Consider the following 18,576-nt stretch of genomic DNA (forward strand, 5'->3'; position numbering starts at 1 on the left):
CTCAGGGACGATCTCTGCCCCCCTGTCAACACACATTGCTTCCGGTCGGAGAGGTAGGAGCCGAACCACCGCAAAACGGACTAGAAGACCTCCAAGGTCCCTTCCAGCTCTATTATGATTGATTGATTGAAAGAGTATTAAAGATAGCTCAAAGTCCAGACTGGTTTTTTTGTCATTTATCTTTTTTTAAAGATAAAAACCATAGAAATACTATAAAGAAACATCATACCTTAATAAAGATGCTACTGAGAATAAACACCCACTATGCTCAAAAGGCATACTCATGGCACTAAATTTCCTTGTGACTGTAATGATGTGTAAAAGCAATGTCCCACAGTCATATGATCAATCTCTGTGTCCCCCTGACAAGCAAAATCAGTGTGGAAGCCAGATTCATTTAACAACTATGATACTAACATAACGTTAAGATATTTAAATTTAGTAGCTGAAGCAGGGGGGTTGTGCAGTGAGCCAGAACACGCAGACATAGTTGATTGGTTGGAGAGTGCTGGCTTCTATACAAGGCAATCTGCACTGTGATTGGTTGCTGTGGGTGTAGAGGGGGAGTTTCCCTTTTTCCCCTGCCTTTTTCTACTGTATGCCCTGTATGCTCTGTCATTTACCTCATGATACTCCTGCTAGCCAGACTATCTTGTTTGCTGTAAATATAGATATAAAACATATTTATATATGTAAAACTACGTTTGTGTCAGCATCTCTGACTTCTTTTGAACACTTGCTACCCAATTCCCTGACAGGATATGGGCCCAAAGGTGCCCTGTGGTGACTGCAGTAAACTTCTCTGAGGTAAAAGTTTCTTCGTGAACATGAAGTAAATTTTAAGGTAAAAGTTTCTTCATGAACCTGAGGTAAATTTCTCTGAGGTAAGAGTTTCTTCATGAACCTGAGGTAAATTTCTCTGAGGTGAAAGTTTCTTAGTGAACCTGAGGGAGGTTGAGTATGTACCTGTAAAGCAGTGCTTCTCAATTATTTTCTGTCATGCCCCCCCTAGGAAGAAGAAAACATTTCGCGCGCCCCGCGCGACTGTAAATAGTATCATTTGTCTATAAAATTGTTATAAGTACACCTCTGCATAACACTGTATCCTTATTAACGTATAAGAGAATTAAAAAAGAAAGAAATGTGGATCAATTTACAACAAAGAATAGCTTTATTAACTGTAGCAGAAAAGATTTAAAAGAGCACAGGATTTAAAGGAACACAATATTAAAAAAAACTTTAACCTGCAAAACAAAAATATATAAAATAATTTGAGCTGAGCCCCCCTTTACGGAGCCCCGCGCCCCCCCTGGGGGGCCCGCCCCACTATTTGAGAAGCACTGCTGTAAAGACAGCACAATGCTATCTGTTCCAGGTATGGGAGGTGGATTTCCTTTAGCTGGTCTTAATGAGACAAATTATCTCTCGTGGAGCCTAAAGATAGAGATGTTTCTGTGGAGGGGGGATTTGTGGACAATTGTAAGCATTCTTCCCATAGATCTCAATGAGGAACAAAAACAAAATGGAAAAGCATTAGCCAGCATATTTTTGTTCTTGGAAGATGGCCAGGTAATACATATGCATGGGCCAGCATCTGCTAGAGAATGCTGGCTTGCCTTACGCAGAATTTATGTACCGGTAAGAGAGACAGCAAGTAGTAAAGTAACTCTTATTAGAAAACATTATAGAACAAGGCTACAGTCTAGAGAAAATCTTTTGGATCACCTCCAGTTCAAGAAAATACTGTAAACAACCATCATACCTTAACAAAGCTACTAATAATAAATATTTTCTATGCCGAAAAGGTATACTCAGACTAAATGTCCTTGTGGCTGCAATGATCTATAAAAGTCCTGCAGTCATATGATCAACCTCTGTGACCTTTTGACAAAGCTGCTGCTTATAATAAATACTTGCTACTGTAAGTCAAAAAGCCATGCGCATATTAAATGTCCTTGTGGCTGTAATGACCTATAAAATCCCAGGGTCATATGATCAACCTCTGTAACCTTTTGACAAGCAGAATCAATGGGGAAGCCAGATTCACTTAACAACCATATTACTAACTTAACAACTGCCTCGCTTAGCAACATAAATTTTGGGCTCAATTATGGTCGAAAGTCAAGGACCTATACTTTAACAAAAGTAGACATGGTGTTCACCCCCCCAACCTCATTTTCCTGTTTAAATAAAAACATTGCACAATTTAACTACAAAAAATATATTGATTTTTTTCGATAATTTCCCCAAATGAAAACTTGTAAAGCTGGGAAGAAACTGCCCTCTTCCCCTCCATGCATTGCCACAGATGTTTATTCAGTGCTTGGACTGCTTGGGCAGCCAAAAGAAGTTGGGGAAAAAAGCAGATAGTCCATACCAGTCCATCGAGGCTCTACTAAACACTGCCCTGTATTTTTTCCTTTTTTAAATTTGGTGCCACATGGAAGGACAAATAAAATATAAGAAATTTCTCCTCATAACCCATTAAAATTTTTAGAAATAGAATACTTTATTGGCCAAGTGTGAATGGACACACAAGGAATTTGTCTCTGTGCAAAAACTCTCTGTACATACAAAAAAAGTAATATCATAATACTAATACCGATAAGAGGAGGTAGCAGAAAAGATGAGAAGGATAATAGTAATACAGTCCTACTACATGGATAAATATCCACAGACATAAGACAGCCCGGTGGGAATTAGGTGTTCAGCAGAGTGACGGCACAAAGGCAGAAACCATGGCTGTGTGTTTCTCTTGACATTCAATGCCCTATAGCAGCATCCTGAGGGGAGGAGTTGAAACAGTTCATGTCCAGGATGTGAAGGGTAGGTAGATATTTCCTCAGCCCTCTTTCTCACCTGCGTACAGGTCCTTGATGTAAAGGATCTTGCAATGTCTGGCTATTGGACTGCCTACCCCACAATAAAATATAAGGTCCCATATACACACAGACCTTCTTTCACTCCTTGTGGGCGAAGCAAATTGCCTTGAAAAGATTAAAAAGCAGTTGAGGGCAATTATCTGACCTAAAGTGTAATTGTCATACCTCGCCAGGCAACGTGATCAATTTTAACACTGGCACTAATGGTGGATCCATCAAAATGAATCCAACAGTCATTATAGTTTCAATGTTCTCCAGATATCCAGATTTGAGATATCAAAATGGTGTCCCAGTGATGGTTCCCTGTATGGAAACCAACACAACCGCTTGAATGAGGCCTCTTCTAAATCTATCCACGTTGTTGCTCGATCCGTTCTTCGGTTTCCTCTGAAAACAGGATCTTTACCTTTTGATGGGTTTTGCAGTCTACAACAGCTGGCTGTTTAGAGGGAAAAAATTTCAACAGAACAAGCATGTTTGGGGCATATTCATTTTAATTGCAGCTGCTGTAAAAAGACCCACTTCCTTCCACAACATCCTGTGTGAAAAAGGATGGTTCATTATTCATTATTATTATTTAAAGAGAAAAGACTGACGTTCCAATCTCTGGGATGAGGTTACCGGGGATGGGAGAACGATAACAAAGGCTTAATTTTTACATCTTTTTTCCCCTGGGAAAACACCCCACATAACCTTTGCTGAAAGAGTTTTAATTAACCTTTTTGAACCACCTATCTCCCCTTCCTTTTTTAGAATTAAGGAGTCGGACAGCAATGCGAGAGGTGTCAGGGCATGGGAGGTGTGGCTGCGGTGGTGCTAAATTAAGCAAGTAAGACATCCCCCCCAAAAAATAAGACCTGGTGCTTATTTGGGGGCCAAAAAGAAAATAAGACCAGGACTTATTTTCAGGGAAACATAGTATTTTACTGATCTTTTTAGCATGTGGGCTGGAGAGGCTGAGCTGGGTTGGATCCTCCTGCAGAGCAGCTGATCAGGGGGATCAAGACAGGAGGGGATTAGCCCCAAAGGAACTTCAGGAAGACCACCACCAGAGCAGTGATGCCCAACGTTTCCGCCTTGGCAGCCTGGCCTGACGTGGGTGGGAAGGACGTGTCAGTGGCAAGCACACATACATGCGCAGATCCATTTGAGTCAGTGGAGGGTGCTTGTGCTCGCGTGAAAATGCTGCTCGCGCAAGTGGCAACACATGTGCTTGCATGTGAAGCTTGGCTCCCGTGAGCATAGTCCACTTCAGTGGAGGCTGCTTGTGCCCATGCTCAAAGCTCCCCTCGCATGAGAGTGCTCAAGCACAAAGTTCCATTTGTGCTAGTGGAGCTTGGCATGCACATGAAAGCACCCTCTGCTTGTGCAAGTGGAGTTTTCTCCACTCAAGCACCCACCACTCATACGAGTGGGGTTTCACAGGCGTGTGCACTTGCCCGTCCCTCATGCGGCTCGGTTTCAAATAGGACATGTCTCAGTAGTGAGCTGTGGTATACCCCTGACTCAGAGGGTGCATTCCGCACTCCAACAAGCCAGGTGGTCTCAGCTCCCAGGTATTTATGAAACCCAGAGTTTTGTCTCATAAATATTCTGCATTAGTCAGGCTCACCTGCTGGAGAATCACTGAGTTTGAATCTCATCTTCTGTACCTGGAGCAGAAGGAACCATTTCTGGAGGGCCATCACCAGAATAAGTTTTCTTCTCCTGATGGAGTTTTTTCCTGCATCTCCAACACCAGCCTAATAAATGGCCGAAAGAGAAGACGGCTCAAATATTTATGGGGCAGCAGCTCCTGCCTGGGATGGATTTAAGCTGAAGACCCCAAAGGATCCAGATGGTACAACTGCCTTATTTATTTATTTATTTATTTATTTATTTATTTATTTATTTATTTATTTATTTATTTATTTATTTATTTATTTATTTATTTATTTATTTATTTATTTATTTTATTCAATTTATCAGTCGCGCCCTCTCCGCAAAGGGACTCGGGGCGACGTACAATCAAATATATAGGCGTGTGGCATGGAGGAGGTAAATACATCAACATTTAACAATTCAAATAGAAATAAGAGCCACAAAGTTAACATAAATAACAATAAAATTACAACAATTAAAACAATTAAAATACCCAAAAGATTTAAATTTACAGTTTAAAATTGCCAGGGAGGTTAGAGAGTTCTAATTAAGCCAGGCCAGCTAGTTGGAACAGGTGGGTCTTGAGTTTCGTGCGGAAGGAGGGGAGATCAGTCGTTGTCCTAATATCTGGGGGGAGGTCATTCCAGAGGGCTGGGCCCATCACAGAGAAGGCCCTACTCCTGGGTGCCGCCCTCTGGCACTGCCTAGTGGACGGCACCCGGAGGAGTCCCTCTCTGTGAGAGCGGATTGGTCGCAGGGATGTATGGGGCAGGATACGATCCCGCAAACAACTAGGTCCTGTGCCATGGAGCACTTTAAAGATGGTGATTAACACCTTGAAGCGCACCCGGTAGACCACAGGGAGCCAGTGCAGCTCGCGCAGGAGAGGTGTTACATGGGTGAACCTCGTTCTCCCCATAATTGCTCGTGCAGCCGCATTCTGGACCAGCTGTAGTCTCCGGGTGCATCTCAAGGGGAGCCCCATGTAGAGAGCATTGCAGTAGTCCAGATGGGACGTCACCAGCGCGTGAGTGACTGTGCGAAGGGCATCCCGGTCCAATAGGGGGCGCAATTGGCGCACCAGGCGAACCTGGTGGAATGCCCCCCTCGCCACGGCTGCCACATGGTCATCCATAGACAGCCGGGCGTCTAGGAGGATGCCCAAATTGCGCGCCCGCTCCACGGGGGCCAGCTGCTCGCCCCCGATGGCCAGTGATGGAATACACTGGTTGAACCGGGGAGCCGGTAGCCACAGCCACTCCGTCTTGGAGGGGTTGAGTCTGAGTCTGTTGTCTCCCATCCAGACCCGTACGGCTTCCAAACACCGGGACATCATTTCGACGGCCTCGTTGGGGTGGTTCGGGGTGGAGATGTACAGCTGCGTATCGACAGCGTACAGATGGTATCCCACCCCAAAACCATGGATGATCTCACCCAGCGGCTTCATATATGTGTTGAACAGGAGGGGCGAGAGGACCGACCCCTGCGGCACCCCACAAGTGAGCGGCCTCAGGGTCGAACTTTGCTCCCCTGCCAACACACATTGCGTCCGGTCAGAGAGGTAGGAGCAGAACCACCGCAACACGGTGCCCCCTACCCCCAACCCCTCCAGCCGGCGCAATAGGATACCATGGTCGATGGTATCAAAAGCCGCTGAGAGATCTAATAGGACCAGGATAGAGGAACAACCCCTATCTCTGGCCCTCCAGAGATCATCCACCAATGCGACCAAGGCTGTCTCTGTGCTGTGCCCGGGTCGGAAGCCGGACTGGCATGGGTCTAGATAATCAGATTCCTCCAGGTGACGTGGGAACTGTTGAGCCACCACACTCTCTACAACCTTCGTTAAAAAGGGAAGGTTGGAGATGGGACGATAATTAGCTAGCTCAGTTGGGTCCAGCAAAGGCTTCTTGAGCAAGGGCCTCACAACCGCCTCTTTCAAGACGGCTGGCAGGAACCCCTCACTCAATGAAGCGTTCACTAGTCCCAGTAGCCAGCCTCGTGTGACCTCCCAGGATGCCAGTACAAGGTAGGAGGGACACAGGTCCAATAAATATGTGGTGGCTCGCAGTCGCCCACGCAGCCTGTCCAAATCCTCGGAGGCAACAGAGTCAAACTCCTCCCAGAATGGTCTATCAAGACTCGCCTTGGATTATACAATAAAGATTTGAAATATTTGATTATAAATGTCTTAACAGCTGCTAGAATTGTATTTGCTAAACATTGGAAAAATGAGAAAGTACCAACAGAGGAAGAAATTGTTCGGAAGATAATGGATTGTGCTGAAATGAGTAAACTTACATTTGAAATTAGAGAACTAGAGGATGAGCAATTCTATAAAGTATGGGAGTTGTTTTATCAATGGTTGGATAAAAAAACCTGGAAATGAACTTTTTTACCCCTTTATTCTATCTTATATGTAATAATAATAGAAAGCTATACTTAATGTTGGGGAAAAAAAAATCATTTTTTTTTTTTTCTCTTTTTATATGTGTTAAGCTTTATCTATGAAATCGACTACCTACTTATACGATATAAGAACAATAAGGTATTCAATATATAAGATTTATATTTAAATTGATTTAAATTGTTAGGTATGATTGTAGTTGGTAACTATCTTATAATATAAAATGGAATAATGATGATGTAATGAATAATGGATATAAATATAGACTGAAATACTTAATGACTACATGGATTGACAAATAACAATGGAGAATTATATTTGGAATTGTGGATGATTGGAAATTCTATGGCTAATGGAAAGTAGAAATGTTTTATATGAAGTAATGAGTTTTTTTTTCTTTTTCTTTGATTTAATGCTTATTCTTATTTTTTAGAGAATGGTGATATAATTTTATAAAGACTTATTGTTACCTAGTAGATAATTATGGATGTAAAGAAACAAGGGTTGTCATAAAAGAAAGAATACTAATGGTAATTTGAACACACAATGCTCAATGAAATACTTAACTATGTTTAATGGATAATCAGTGACTTTATTCTTAATTGTAAAAACCACTGCACAAAAACTTGTAACCAAACGACATGCTTGATGAAATTGGGTTTTTTTTTCTCTTTTCTCCTCCCTGCTCTTGTTCTGTATGTGTTGTCTTGTCTCCTTTAAAGAAAAATAAAAAAAATTAAAAAAAAAAAGACTCGCCTTGGACGTCCCCCCTGGAGCACTGAGGGGGGCCCATTCCCTCCGGATTTGAGCGATTTTATCCTGCAGATATTCCCCAAATTCCTCTGCCCTGCCCTGCAGAGGGGCTTCCCGCGGCCTCTGTGACAAGAGGGAGCGGGTCACCCGAAACAGGGCGGCAGGGCGGTTCTCTGCGGACGCAATGAGAGTGGCGCAATGTCGACGTTTGGCCACTCTTAATGCCACAAGGTAAGTCCTTAAGTAGGTTCTTACCTTTGTTCGGTCAAATTCGGAACGGGAGGATCTCCATCTGCTCTCTAGGCGTCTCTTGTGGCGTTTCATCGCCCTTAGCTCCTCGTTAAACCAAGGAGCCAGGGCGGTTCGTTGCCACCGGAGAGGCCGCAGAGGCGCAACCCGGTCTAAGGCCCCGGCGGCCGCACTATTCCATGCGGCTACCAGGTCCTCCATCCGGGAGCGGGTCAGGTCTACAGGAAGTGGCCCAAGCTCCGTCTGGAACCTATCCGGTTCCATCAGGCGCCTGGGGCGGAACCATCTAGGACAATCTGCTTCCGCCTCCCCGCGGAGGGGGGTAGCGCCCAGGAAATCGAGCCGGAGAGGTGAGTGATCTGACCATGACAGGGGCGTAATGACTAGATCCCCTACTCCTAGATCACTCATCCACTGCTCGGAGACAAAAACAAGATCCAGTGTGTGGCCTCCCTCGTGCGTGGGGCCCTGAATTAATTGAGTCAGGTCCATGGCTGTCATGGAAGCCATGAACTCCCGAACCACCTCGGATGCTTCTCCCATCAATGGCAGGTTGAAATCCCCCATAACTAGAAGTTTGGGGGTCTCAACCGCCATCTCTGCGATCCACTCGAGGAGTTCAGGCAGGGCCTCTGATGTATAGCGAGGAGCCAAGTGTACAATCAGCAGGCCCAGCTGCCTCCCTGGGCCCCATCTCACGCCCAGAGACTCACACCCGGATATCTGCAGCACAGTGAACTCTCTCGGTTCCAGATTCTCCCATATAATTACTGCTACCCCACCACCCCTACCCTGGGCCCGTGGCTGGTGGAACACTCGGTAACCTGGTGGGCACATTTCCACGAGGGGTAAACCTCCCTTGTGGCCCAACCAGCTCTCCGTTATTCCTGCGAGGTCTGGCTCCCCCTCTAAAATCAGATCGTTAATGAGGGGGGCCTTGTTGACAACAGACTGGAGTGTAACGCAGCATCTTAAGAAAGATATGCTGTATGTGTGCTTCCATTTATAACTGATAAAGGACAAAATTGTTGGCTGTCAAAATTGTTGGCTGTCAAGAGCTGCTGACCAGGGGGGAAATGATACAGACCATTTCCCACCACCACCACCAGCGGAAGATGTCTGGCAGCGGAGCTGCTTCGTCCTTTTCCTGGGAGTGTTTTCCAGCATCCCTTGATAGCCTTCCCCCCCCCCCCCGTACAGTTCCCAGAGAGGGAGAGGAGGCAAGAGGGAGAGGAGGGGGAACAAACAGAAAGGACGCCTGGACTCATGGCAGTTTGTTTTGATTTGCACACTGTCTCATGAGATGCCTCATAGAGAGGTGGATGAGCCCATCATTCTTAGCTGCTGGATGGAGGGCTAGGCTGGGTAGAGGAGAAAGTGCAGATGGGGGACGGGAATATCAAGCCTCCACCTGCTGCCGGTGCCACCTTGCCAGAAACTCTGATCTAATCACGGACCACAAACCGCTACTAGGAATCGTCGTGGGTGACCAGCCAACTCCAATTACGCTGTCCCCGTGAATGATGAGATGACAGTTTTCCTGGAAGGCTATAATTACAAACTGCAATACCGGCCAGGGAAAACCATCAACCACGCCGTCAGCCTCAGCCAGTGCCCACTTCAAGACCTCATCGAAGATCTGGCCCCAATCACACCCATGCTCCTAATCGGGCTAGACACAGGGCTAAACACTGGCCCTGTCATGGCAGCCAAGATCGCGAGACCTTCAGCCAAAGACAAAACGTTGGCATGAGTTTTGAACTGGGGGTGGATGGGGTGGACAGACGGAGGAAGCAATGGGAGATGAATTCAAACCATGTAGGATGCACCAACTCAAATTGTCTGCATTAAAGGGGGGTTCAATGTGGGGGGAGAGAGTTGTGATAGCACAATCATTAAGGAAGCCAGTACTGGAAATGCTGCACATGGGTCACCCAGGCATTGTCAGAACGAAAGTGTTAGGAGCTATGTCTTGTGACCAGGTTTGGATAAGGACGTAGAAGAATGGGTTGCCACATGCCAGTTGTGCCAGGAACTCAGGCCAGCACCACCCAGGGTACACACACCCCAACAATGGGAGACCCCAAAATCCCCATTAGTGATTATCATGCCAACCAGCACAGCAGAGAACATTATTAAGGTGTTACAGAGACTATTTTCAACACACAGGATTCCAGACATGGTAGTCTCAGACAATGGACCCCAACTCACAGCAAACACATTTGAAACATTTTTAGCGGCTCAGGGAATCCAAAATGCCCTGTCAGCGCCCTTCCATCCAGCTGCCAATGGTTTGGCTGAATGGATGGTCCAGTCAGCCAAAAAGGCACTGCCAATGATTAGCCCAAGGGACTGGCAAATTAACACCGATACATTCTTACTTGCCCAGCATAGAACCCCTAGCGCAACCACAAACTGCAGCCCAGCTGAACTATCAATGGGCCATAAATTAAGGTCAAAACTGGACATGCTGCACCCGAATTACAATGCAGAAGCAGCGCATTCAGGCTGCTGCCACTGAAGCAACTGAACTGTGCAGGTCAGGCCACGCCCACCGAAGGCCCGCCTACCTACATGACTACATAGTTGAACCATTTTGATTGAACCCATGGGGGAGGGATGTTACATATGTAAATAAGGAGTGAACAGCTAAAGCCACAGTGATTGCTCCAAATTCCCGTAAAAGCAAGAGCTGCCAGGCTGCCTCTGTTCGTTCTTCCCGGATTGTAAATACAATATCTCTTCGCAACAGCCCACCTTGTCTCTTCAATTGACCCTATCTAACAACTGCACTTGGCAACGCTCAACTGAGACACTTCCTCTATCCTTCCTCCCTCTCTTGTCTGTTGCTCTGAATAATAACAGAGGAAGCAGTGGCTCCTTTTACCACTGGACCTTTCTTGTTGTCTGCCCCCAGGTGTTATACAAGTAGAGCAGGACATGGGGCCCCTCCCACTTTTAATCAAAACTTCCCCAATCTTCTTCAAGGGCAGGATTATGGTTTTTCCCCAGATCATTTATGGGACTTTTCTTTGATTTCTGAGTTCCTTCTCTGAAGTAAATCTATTCAAGCTAAAGAGAGTTCCTCCCAGACAAGAGGAAGGTGGAACATCCTGAGTTTTACACGAAATGGAAAACATAGCTGCATAATTTCTTCTTCTTTTCTGACTCCAATTTCCAAATGCTGTTAATGGGGAAGGGTCTTATGGGGGGCAGGGGGAAACTCTCAGAGAGGCTCTGCAATCCACAACAACTAAATCAGTGCAGAAAGACATGTTTGTCAGTGGGTGTGTTTCACTTACACCTCAGAAAGAGAATCCAAAACACCAAGATGACGGCAGCCACTAACCCCACAGGAATCAGCCACATTGTAGCTAAAGAAGGGGAAATTCAGAAGTTCCGATTAGACAGGTGCTGAGTTCTTCGAAATGGAGATGATGAGCAATGGAAGAAATGCCCAATCTTTACTGGCCTCCGGGAAGTGCCCCCATTGGAAGGAAGCCCCACCCTCTCCAAAGCTGCAGAGGGCGGAGCAAATGGCCTTGAAGGGCAGAAGGAAGAGCCACCACCAATCATCTCATATATCACCTCATCACATACACCAACTATTTTCATACCTTTCCTATTAAGTTGCCATTTCCAACTCTTCCGACAGAAATCACTTCTCTCGCATTGTCAAATCGAGGACTATATTTCCTGCTCTCCATTTGAAAACATGAATTTGAATTTATTAGATTTGTTAGCCGCTCCCTCTCCACAAAGGGACTCGGGGCGGCGTACAATAAATAAAAACACATATTATACAATTAAAACATTTCACGGAGGAGGTGTCAAAATCGCATAGTACAATACATAGGAAAAGTCATAATAAAATTAAAATTAAAATACCCCAATATAAAATTACAAATTTAAAAGATTGCCAGGAGGATAAAGATGAAACTATAATTGAGCCAGGCTGGCTAGTTGAAAAAGGTGGGTCTTGAGTTTTGAACGGAAGGAGCGGAGGTCGGTAGTAATCCTAATGTCGGGGGGAGGTCATTCCAGAGGACTGGGCCCATCACAGAGAAGGCCCTGCTCCTGGGCACCGCCCTCTGGCACTGCTTAGTGGACGGCACCCGGAGAAGTCCCTCTCTGTGAGAGCGAATTGGTCGTAGGGAAGTATGGGGCAGGATGCGATCCCGCAAGTAGCTAGGTCCTGTGCCATGGAGCGCTTTGAAGATGGTAATCAACACCTTGAAACGCACCCGATAGACCACAGGGAGCCAGTGCAGCTCGCGCAGGAGAGGTGTTATATGGGAGTATCTAGTACTCCCCATAATCACCCGCGCGGCCGCATTCTGGACCAACTGTAGTCTTCGGGCGCATCTCAAGGGGAGCCCCATGTAGAGAGCATTGCAGTAGTCTAGGCGGGGCGTCACCAGCGCATGAGTGACTGTGTGAAGGGCATCCCGGTCCAATAGGGGGCGCATTTGGCACACCAGGCGAACCTGGTGGAACGCCCCCCTTGCCACGGCTGCCACATGGTCATCCATGGACAGCCGGGCATCCAGGAGGACGCCCAAATTACACGCCCGCTCCATGGGGGCCAGTTGCTCGCCCCCAATGGCCAGAGATGGGATCATCTGGTTGAACCGGGGGGCCGGAAGCCACAGCCACTCCGTCTTGGAGGGGTTGAGCTTGAGTCTGTTGTCACCCATCCAGACCCGTACGGCTTCCAAACATCGGGACATCATTTCGACGGCCTCGTTGGGGTGGTTCGGGGTGGAGATGTACAGCTGTGTATCATCAGCGTACAGATGATATCCCACCCCAAAACCACGAATGATCTCACCCAGCGGCTTCATATATGTGTTGAACAGGAGAGGCGAGAGGACCGACCCCTGCGGCACCCCACAAGTGAGAGGCCTCAGGGTCGACCTCTGCTCCCCTGCCAACACACGTTGCGTCCGGTCGGAGAGGTAGGAGCAGAACCACCGTAAAATGGTGCCCCTTACTCCCAGCCCCTCCAGCTGGTGCAGTAGGATACCATGGTCGATGGTATCAAAAGCCGCTGAGAGATCTAATAGGACCAGGATAGAGGAACAACCCCTATCCCTGGCCCTCCAGATATCATCTACCAACGCGACCAAGGCCGTCTCTGTGCTGTGCCTGGGTTGGAAGCCGGACTGGCGCGGGTCTAGATAATCATTTTCCTCCAGGTGATGTGGGAACTGTTGGGCCACCACACTCTCTACAACCTTCGCTAAAAAGGGAAGGTTGGAGACAGGATGATAATTGGCTAGCTCCGTTGGGTCCAGGGAAGGCTTCTTGAGTAAGGGTCTCACAACCACCTCTTTCAAGGCGGCCGGTAAGGACCCCTCACCCAATGAAGCGTTCACTAGTCCCAAGAGCCAGTCTCGTGTAACTTCCCAGGATGCCAGTACAAGCCAGGAGGGACACGGGTCCAATGAAAATGTGGTAGCTCGTAGTCGCCCACGCAACCTGTCCAAATCTTCGATGGCAACAGAGTCAAACTCTTCCCAGGATGGTCTCTCAAGACTCGCCTCGGGCGTCCCTCCTAGCCCACTGAGAGGGACCCATTCCCTCCGGATTTGAGCGATTTTATCCTGCAGATATTTCCCAAATTCTTCTGCCCTGCCCTGCAGAGGGGCTTCCCGCGGCCTCTGCGATAGAAGAGAGCGGGTCACCCGAAACAGGGCGGCAGGGTGGTTATCTGCGGACGAAATAAGGGCGGCACAATGTCAACGTTTGGCCGCTCTTATTGCCACAAGGTATGTCCTTAAATAGGTTCGTACCTGTGTTCGGTTGAGTTCGGAACGGGAGGATCTCCATCGACTCTCTAGGCGTCTCTTGTGGTGTTTCATCACCCTTAGCTCCTCGGTAAACCAAGGGGCCAGGGTGGTTCGTTGCCGCAGGAGAGGCCGCAAAGGCGCCACCCGGTCTAAGGCCCCGGCGGCCGCATTATTCCAGGCGGCTACTAGGTCCTCTATCTGGGGGCGGGTCAGGTCTACAGGAGGTGGCCCAAGCTCCGTCTGGAACCTATCCGGTTCCATCAGGCGCCTGGGGCGGAACCATCTAGGATATTCCGGTTCCGCCTCCCCGCGGCGGGGGGTAGCACCAGGGAAGTCAAGTCGGAGAAGTGAGTGGTCTGACCATGACAGGGGAGTAATAGCTAAGTCCCCTATTCCCAGATCACTCGTCCACTGGTTAGAGACAAAAACAAGATCCAGTGTGTGGCCTCCCTCATGTGTGAGACCCTGAATTAATTGAGTCAGGTCCATGGCTGTCATGGAAGCCATGAACTCCCGAACCACCTCGGATGCTTCTCCCACCGATGGCAAGTTGAAATCCCCCATAACTAAAAGTTTGGGGGTCTCAACTGCCACCGTTGTGATCAGCTCGAGGAGCTCAGGCATGAGAGGATGCAGCAGAAAACTCTTCCCCATCCTTTTCAAATATTGAACTAAGGTTGACTCCTACCCACAGTTTAGTTCTGCACATCACAACCCCACCAGTCTCTCACCTCTTTCCTGCTTGAAAGCCAACACTAAGGGCTCCTGCAAGCCCTCGTGCTCCAGGTGACACCGAAAATGGTTCCTCTCCTTGGGGTCGATATCAATGCTGAGCTGGACATAATAAGTCCCATCTGAGTTGGGGGCCACGTTCCTATGGAGGGTCTCATACTGGCAGACCTCTCCATCCCTGGTCCAGGTGGTCCAGATCTCCTTGGGGTAGAAGCCAAAGGCCTGGCAAGTGAGGACCTCCAGTCTGTCATCCACCACCTTGTAATTCACCTTCCCCACCGGGGGCTCTGCAGAAAAAGCAATATCAGAGTAACCAGGTTTTGTAGAATTTTCTGTCAAGGTGGCTTAATAAGTGGGAAGATAGTCAGAGTTTGTTGCAGCAAAATCAAATCCAGAAAGCACAGACAGATAACTGATTCAGCTGGATTCATTAACTTCTTTATATACATAAGAACAGATGAATCAATGTACAATACCAACAGGTGGTTCTTCCAAGTAAACACAAGGCAGGAGAGTTACAGACAAACACAAGCAGTTAGTTTCCTTTTAGCAGACAAGCTCAGACAGACTGCTAGTTTACTTCTCAGAGCAGCAGACTGTTTTTTTTCTTAAGTTTCTGTTTCAATTCTTTGCACAGACTCAGATCTGTTTAAGCTCCCAATGGCTGACTTAGTTGCTAGGCCTATTCACTGGCTGACCTTGTTCCTATGTCTCTCCCAGACATGAATATTTTAACAAAGACCTCCTTTGGCCACCCTCTCCCTCTAATCTTTCTCCACCTCCGAACCTCTGGATGCCTCAAAGATGGGGCACTGAAGCTCTTTAGATGTATTTTTGAAAGGGTTGCATAGAATTTGGGGTAAAGCCCTCAAATTGACCAACATAATCGTAATGCTTGGGATTTGGTGTAATTTCCCTTCTCCCAGATTGAATTTGTTGAAGTTGTTCCAGATTAAAAAAAATCAGGGACAGACTGATCTTTTTCTTCTGTTCCAAACATAGGATATCAGTTTCTTCTCCTTAGCAAGATTTTCCCAGGGAAATCGAATGAGTCTTCAGCGTTAATTTCTTGCTCTGTTAGATGTTTTTTTAAAAAAAGAATTATTTTTGAGGAGAATTGGAGATTATTTCCCTTCTCTAATGTGATGTAGGATATTGACTGACCCCTTCCTGCAAAGGCTGGCTTAGCTAAACTATATGGGGAAAGGGACACACAGAAACCTGCTCAATGGAGACCCCCTTTTGCCACTCACCGATCCTCTGCAGACCCTCCTTCTGGTAGGACAGGTATCTCTGCAGCCACTCAATGCAGGTCTTCTCCAGGAAGATTTTATTACTCTCAGACCACTTTGGATCCTCCTCCCACTTCTCCTTCACCTTCTGTGCCTGGGGCTGAGCTGTCACCCATCTGAGGGTCTCCTTGTCGAAGCTGATGAAGTCCATCCCATTGTAGCCATAGTGCAAAGATCCTCCTTTGCTCCCGTCTTCCCTGAGCTCACAGCCCCAAGTCACCTGCCAGGTGTGAGGCCCTAAAGGAAACCCAAAGGGGGTGGGGGTGAGTCAGAGGTGGTATTCGGACAGTTCTGATGAACCGGTAATGGAAATTTTAAGTAGCTTGGAAAACCAGCAAATACCATCTCTGACTGGCCCCGCCCCCATCTATTCTCTGCCTCACGAATCCCAGCTGAGTCTTCTTCAGTTGCCCTGCACAGGAGAACAGAGCTGGAAAGCAGGTTAATGGGGTGGGGAGGGAATGGGGATTTTACAGTATCCTTCCTCTGCCATGGCCACCAATGTTGCAATCTTCAATTAGCCTGGTGCCTTGTGGAGACATACTTCGGTATCAATACACAAAATGGGATACACATACAGACTTCAAAGAAATACATTTCTCTCTGGCTGCCCTTGGACCGAGAGGGAGTCACCAAGCCACGTGCCCACCAAGCCACGCCCACAGAACCAGTAGTAAAAAAAAATTGAATCCAACCACTGGTGGGGTCCAGGGTTCCTTTTCCTAGACATCATGAGAGTCTACCCCCCCACTTCCCACCTGGAGAGAGAAACTTGATTTTTCCCTCTAATCTTTATCACGCAAGGAGAAATATCTATTACTTCAGTTAACCCTTTTTGACTTGGGTAAGATCATGAAGAATTTCTATGGGAGGCAGATAATTACTTTACTTTATTTCAAGCTTTTATACCGCCCCCTCTCCCAGAAGGGACTCGGGGCGGTGTACAGTCAGGCTAAAAACATAAATACATAGGAATAATACAAACATAGGAATTGGGGTCAGGGGTAGGGAGTGGGGTGTCTTTCCTTTTCAGGAAAGAAAATCTCACTATTATGCCACTTGCAGGCTCTGCTGGCCAAAGATGCCACCGGTTCTGCTCACCTCCAGCACGGCGGTCCAGTTTTGATAACTTCTCCAGGTCAGTCCTGAAGACACACTCAAAGGGCAGAAAGGTCTCCTCCTTCACCTCCTTTACCCAGGACACCAGAGGCTCCGTCTTCCTGGTGAGGTTGTCAAAGCGAGTGATAGGCTGGTCATCCAGGTAGCCCCTAATAAAGGACATCTGCTCTGGCAGATGCAGGTAGAAGTAGCACAGGGAGTGTGAGAGGGAGCCTGGAGAGGAAGGAGGGAGAAGGGGAGAATGAAGGGGGTCTGCACTGGTGCTCCATCCTCTCTGACATTTTATGGTTCACCCTGCATCCCCCAACAAGTTGGTCTCCCTCTTTCTGCTCTGTTTGGGAAGGTTCCTTCCTTTAAACCTAAGGAAGATCTCCAGCATCCCTTGGCTGACCTTAAAAACATCTGGGCAAGCCCACATCTGGTTATGGTAGCCCCACAGATCCTCTGCTCCCTACCCCACAGGATTCCCAGCCAGCTGCTTGTGTGCCTGACTCCGACCACAATCCTACTGGCAGGGAAGGATTGACTTGGGAATTTCCTTGTGAGAGTCAGCGACCAGGGTGCTCAGCAGAGAGGAATCTCACCCCTCCCCCACCCTCGGGGCCTTCCAAGGTGACTGTTTTTCTGATAGGTTTGGAGCTTCAAGGCAGGTCGCCCCCTTCTTCTGCCAACCCAGGAGAGGAAACGGTTTGAGCTCTGAAAGTTCCTGTATTTTTGGAAAAATTAAAAAATAATAAAATAAAGCTGCAAACTCTTCTACCAACAGCCCCTCCTTTTCTTTGCCTCCCCCCTGCCTGCCCCCCAACTCTCCTGCGGCAACCTCTTCCCACCCCCACCCTGCTTCCCTCTGCTGTCTCTCTTCCATCCCCCACTCGTATGTATATTTAGACCAGGGAAATTCAGGAGTTAAGCATGGTTATGTTTCCACTGCCTATGGCTCCTTTCCATTCTGCTATTTTCCCAGGAATACAGAGGGGAACGGAGGACAAAGGAAATGCCGAATGTTCTTAAAGGAGGCTCAGCAAAGTGTCCCGAGGGAAAGCAGAGTTTTCCTTCTGGGAAAGGAGCTTAAGGGGGAGAAGAGACCCAGGCCAGGACTACAGTTCTGGGTCCCTTCTGTTTCCTCCCCTCCGGGTCACAAGTCCCTTTAGGCACTCACCGCAGCAGCCCCCCACACAAAGGATCCCAGCACAGCTCCCAGGAACAAGAGGGGTGCCCGTTGTAGCTGCATCGCCCTCCAGCCACCTGGCCTTTTACATCCGAAGACCCTAAGTCAGTAATGGCTAACCTTTTCCTTGTTGCGTGCCGAAAGTATGCGCGGACACCCCCCCCCCAACACTCCCGCGTGCCAGCACCTATTATGCAATGTGCGGCCTCTGCGCATATACGGACCCCCCCTGAATCTTTCCCCATGCACATGCGCACATCTACCGCACATGCTTCCTCCCCCCCCCCCCCCCGTTTTGGTCCAATCTATGCCAGCACAAATGGCCTGCTTTTGCAGAGGCAGCAGCAGCTCCTCCTCCTGGCAGCCTCACACCCCAGGCAGCGTCCGTCCGTCCAGCCATGCCAGCCGGCAGGACCGCGGAGGAGCGAGCCGCCCAGACTGCTGCTGGCATGCCGCCCTTACAGAAATGTTCCGCTCTGCCCATGCAGCCCGCCCCTCTTGGGGACCGCAAGCTGGCTTGCCCTGCAGGGCCAGTGAAAAA

The 18,576-nt window shown here is 47.9% G+C and overlaps 1 protein-coding gene across 5 annotated transcripts; it reads right to left on the reverse strand.

Annotated features, from left to right (window-relative positions):
- Positions 1-1,278: 1,278 nt before the first annotated feature.
- On the reverse strand, positions 1,279-18,116 carry LOC309383803 (major histocompatibility complex class I-related gene protein-like). 5 transcript variants are annotated; one of them, XM_081936724.1, is made up of 7 exons: positions 18,027-18,116; positions 16,850-17,030; positions 15,710-15,985; positions 14,456-14,743; positions 11,235-11,306; positions 4,495-4,624; positions 1,279-3,321 (listed from the first exon to the last, which is right to left on the reverse strand). In XM_081936724.1, exons 1-6 carry the CDS (start codon positions 18,096-18,098, stop codon positions 4,506-4,508), a joined length of 1,008 nt encoding a protein of 335 aa, XP_081792850.1. In that variant the 5' UTR covers positions 18,099-18,116; the 3' UTR covers positions 1,279-3,321; positions 4,495-4,505. The 5 variants fall into 5 exon arrangements, 4 of the variants coding, with proteins under 4 accessions (XP_081792850.1, XP_081792851.1, XP_081792852.1 ...); XR_014173916.1 differs by lacking the exons at positions 1,279-3,321; positions 4,495-4,624 and adding exons at positions 7,590-7,644; positions 11,550-11,628; XM_081936726.1 differs by lacking the exons at positions 1,279-3,321; positions 4,495-4,624 and adding an exon at positions 7,567-7,644.
- Positions 18,117-18,576: the final 460 nt, after the last annotated feature.

This window comes from Natrix helvetica (assembly GCF_964273705.1).
Source record: "Natrix helvetica genome assembly, chromosome: 1".
In the NCBI taxonomy this organism is placed as follows: domain Eukaryota; kingdom Metazoa; phylum Chordata; class Lepidosauria; order Squamata; family Natricidae; genus Natrix; species Natrix helvetica.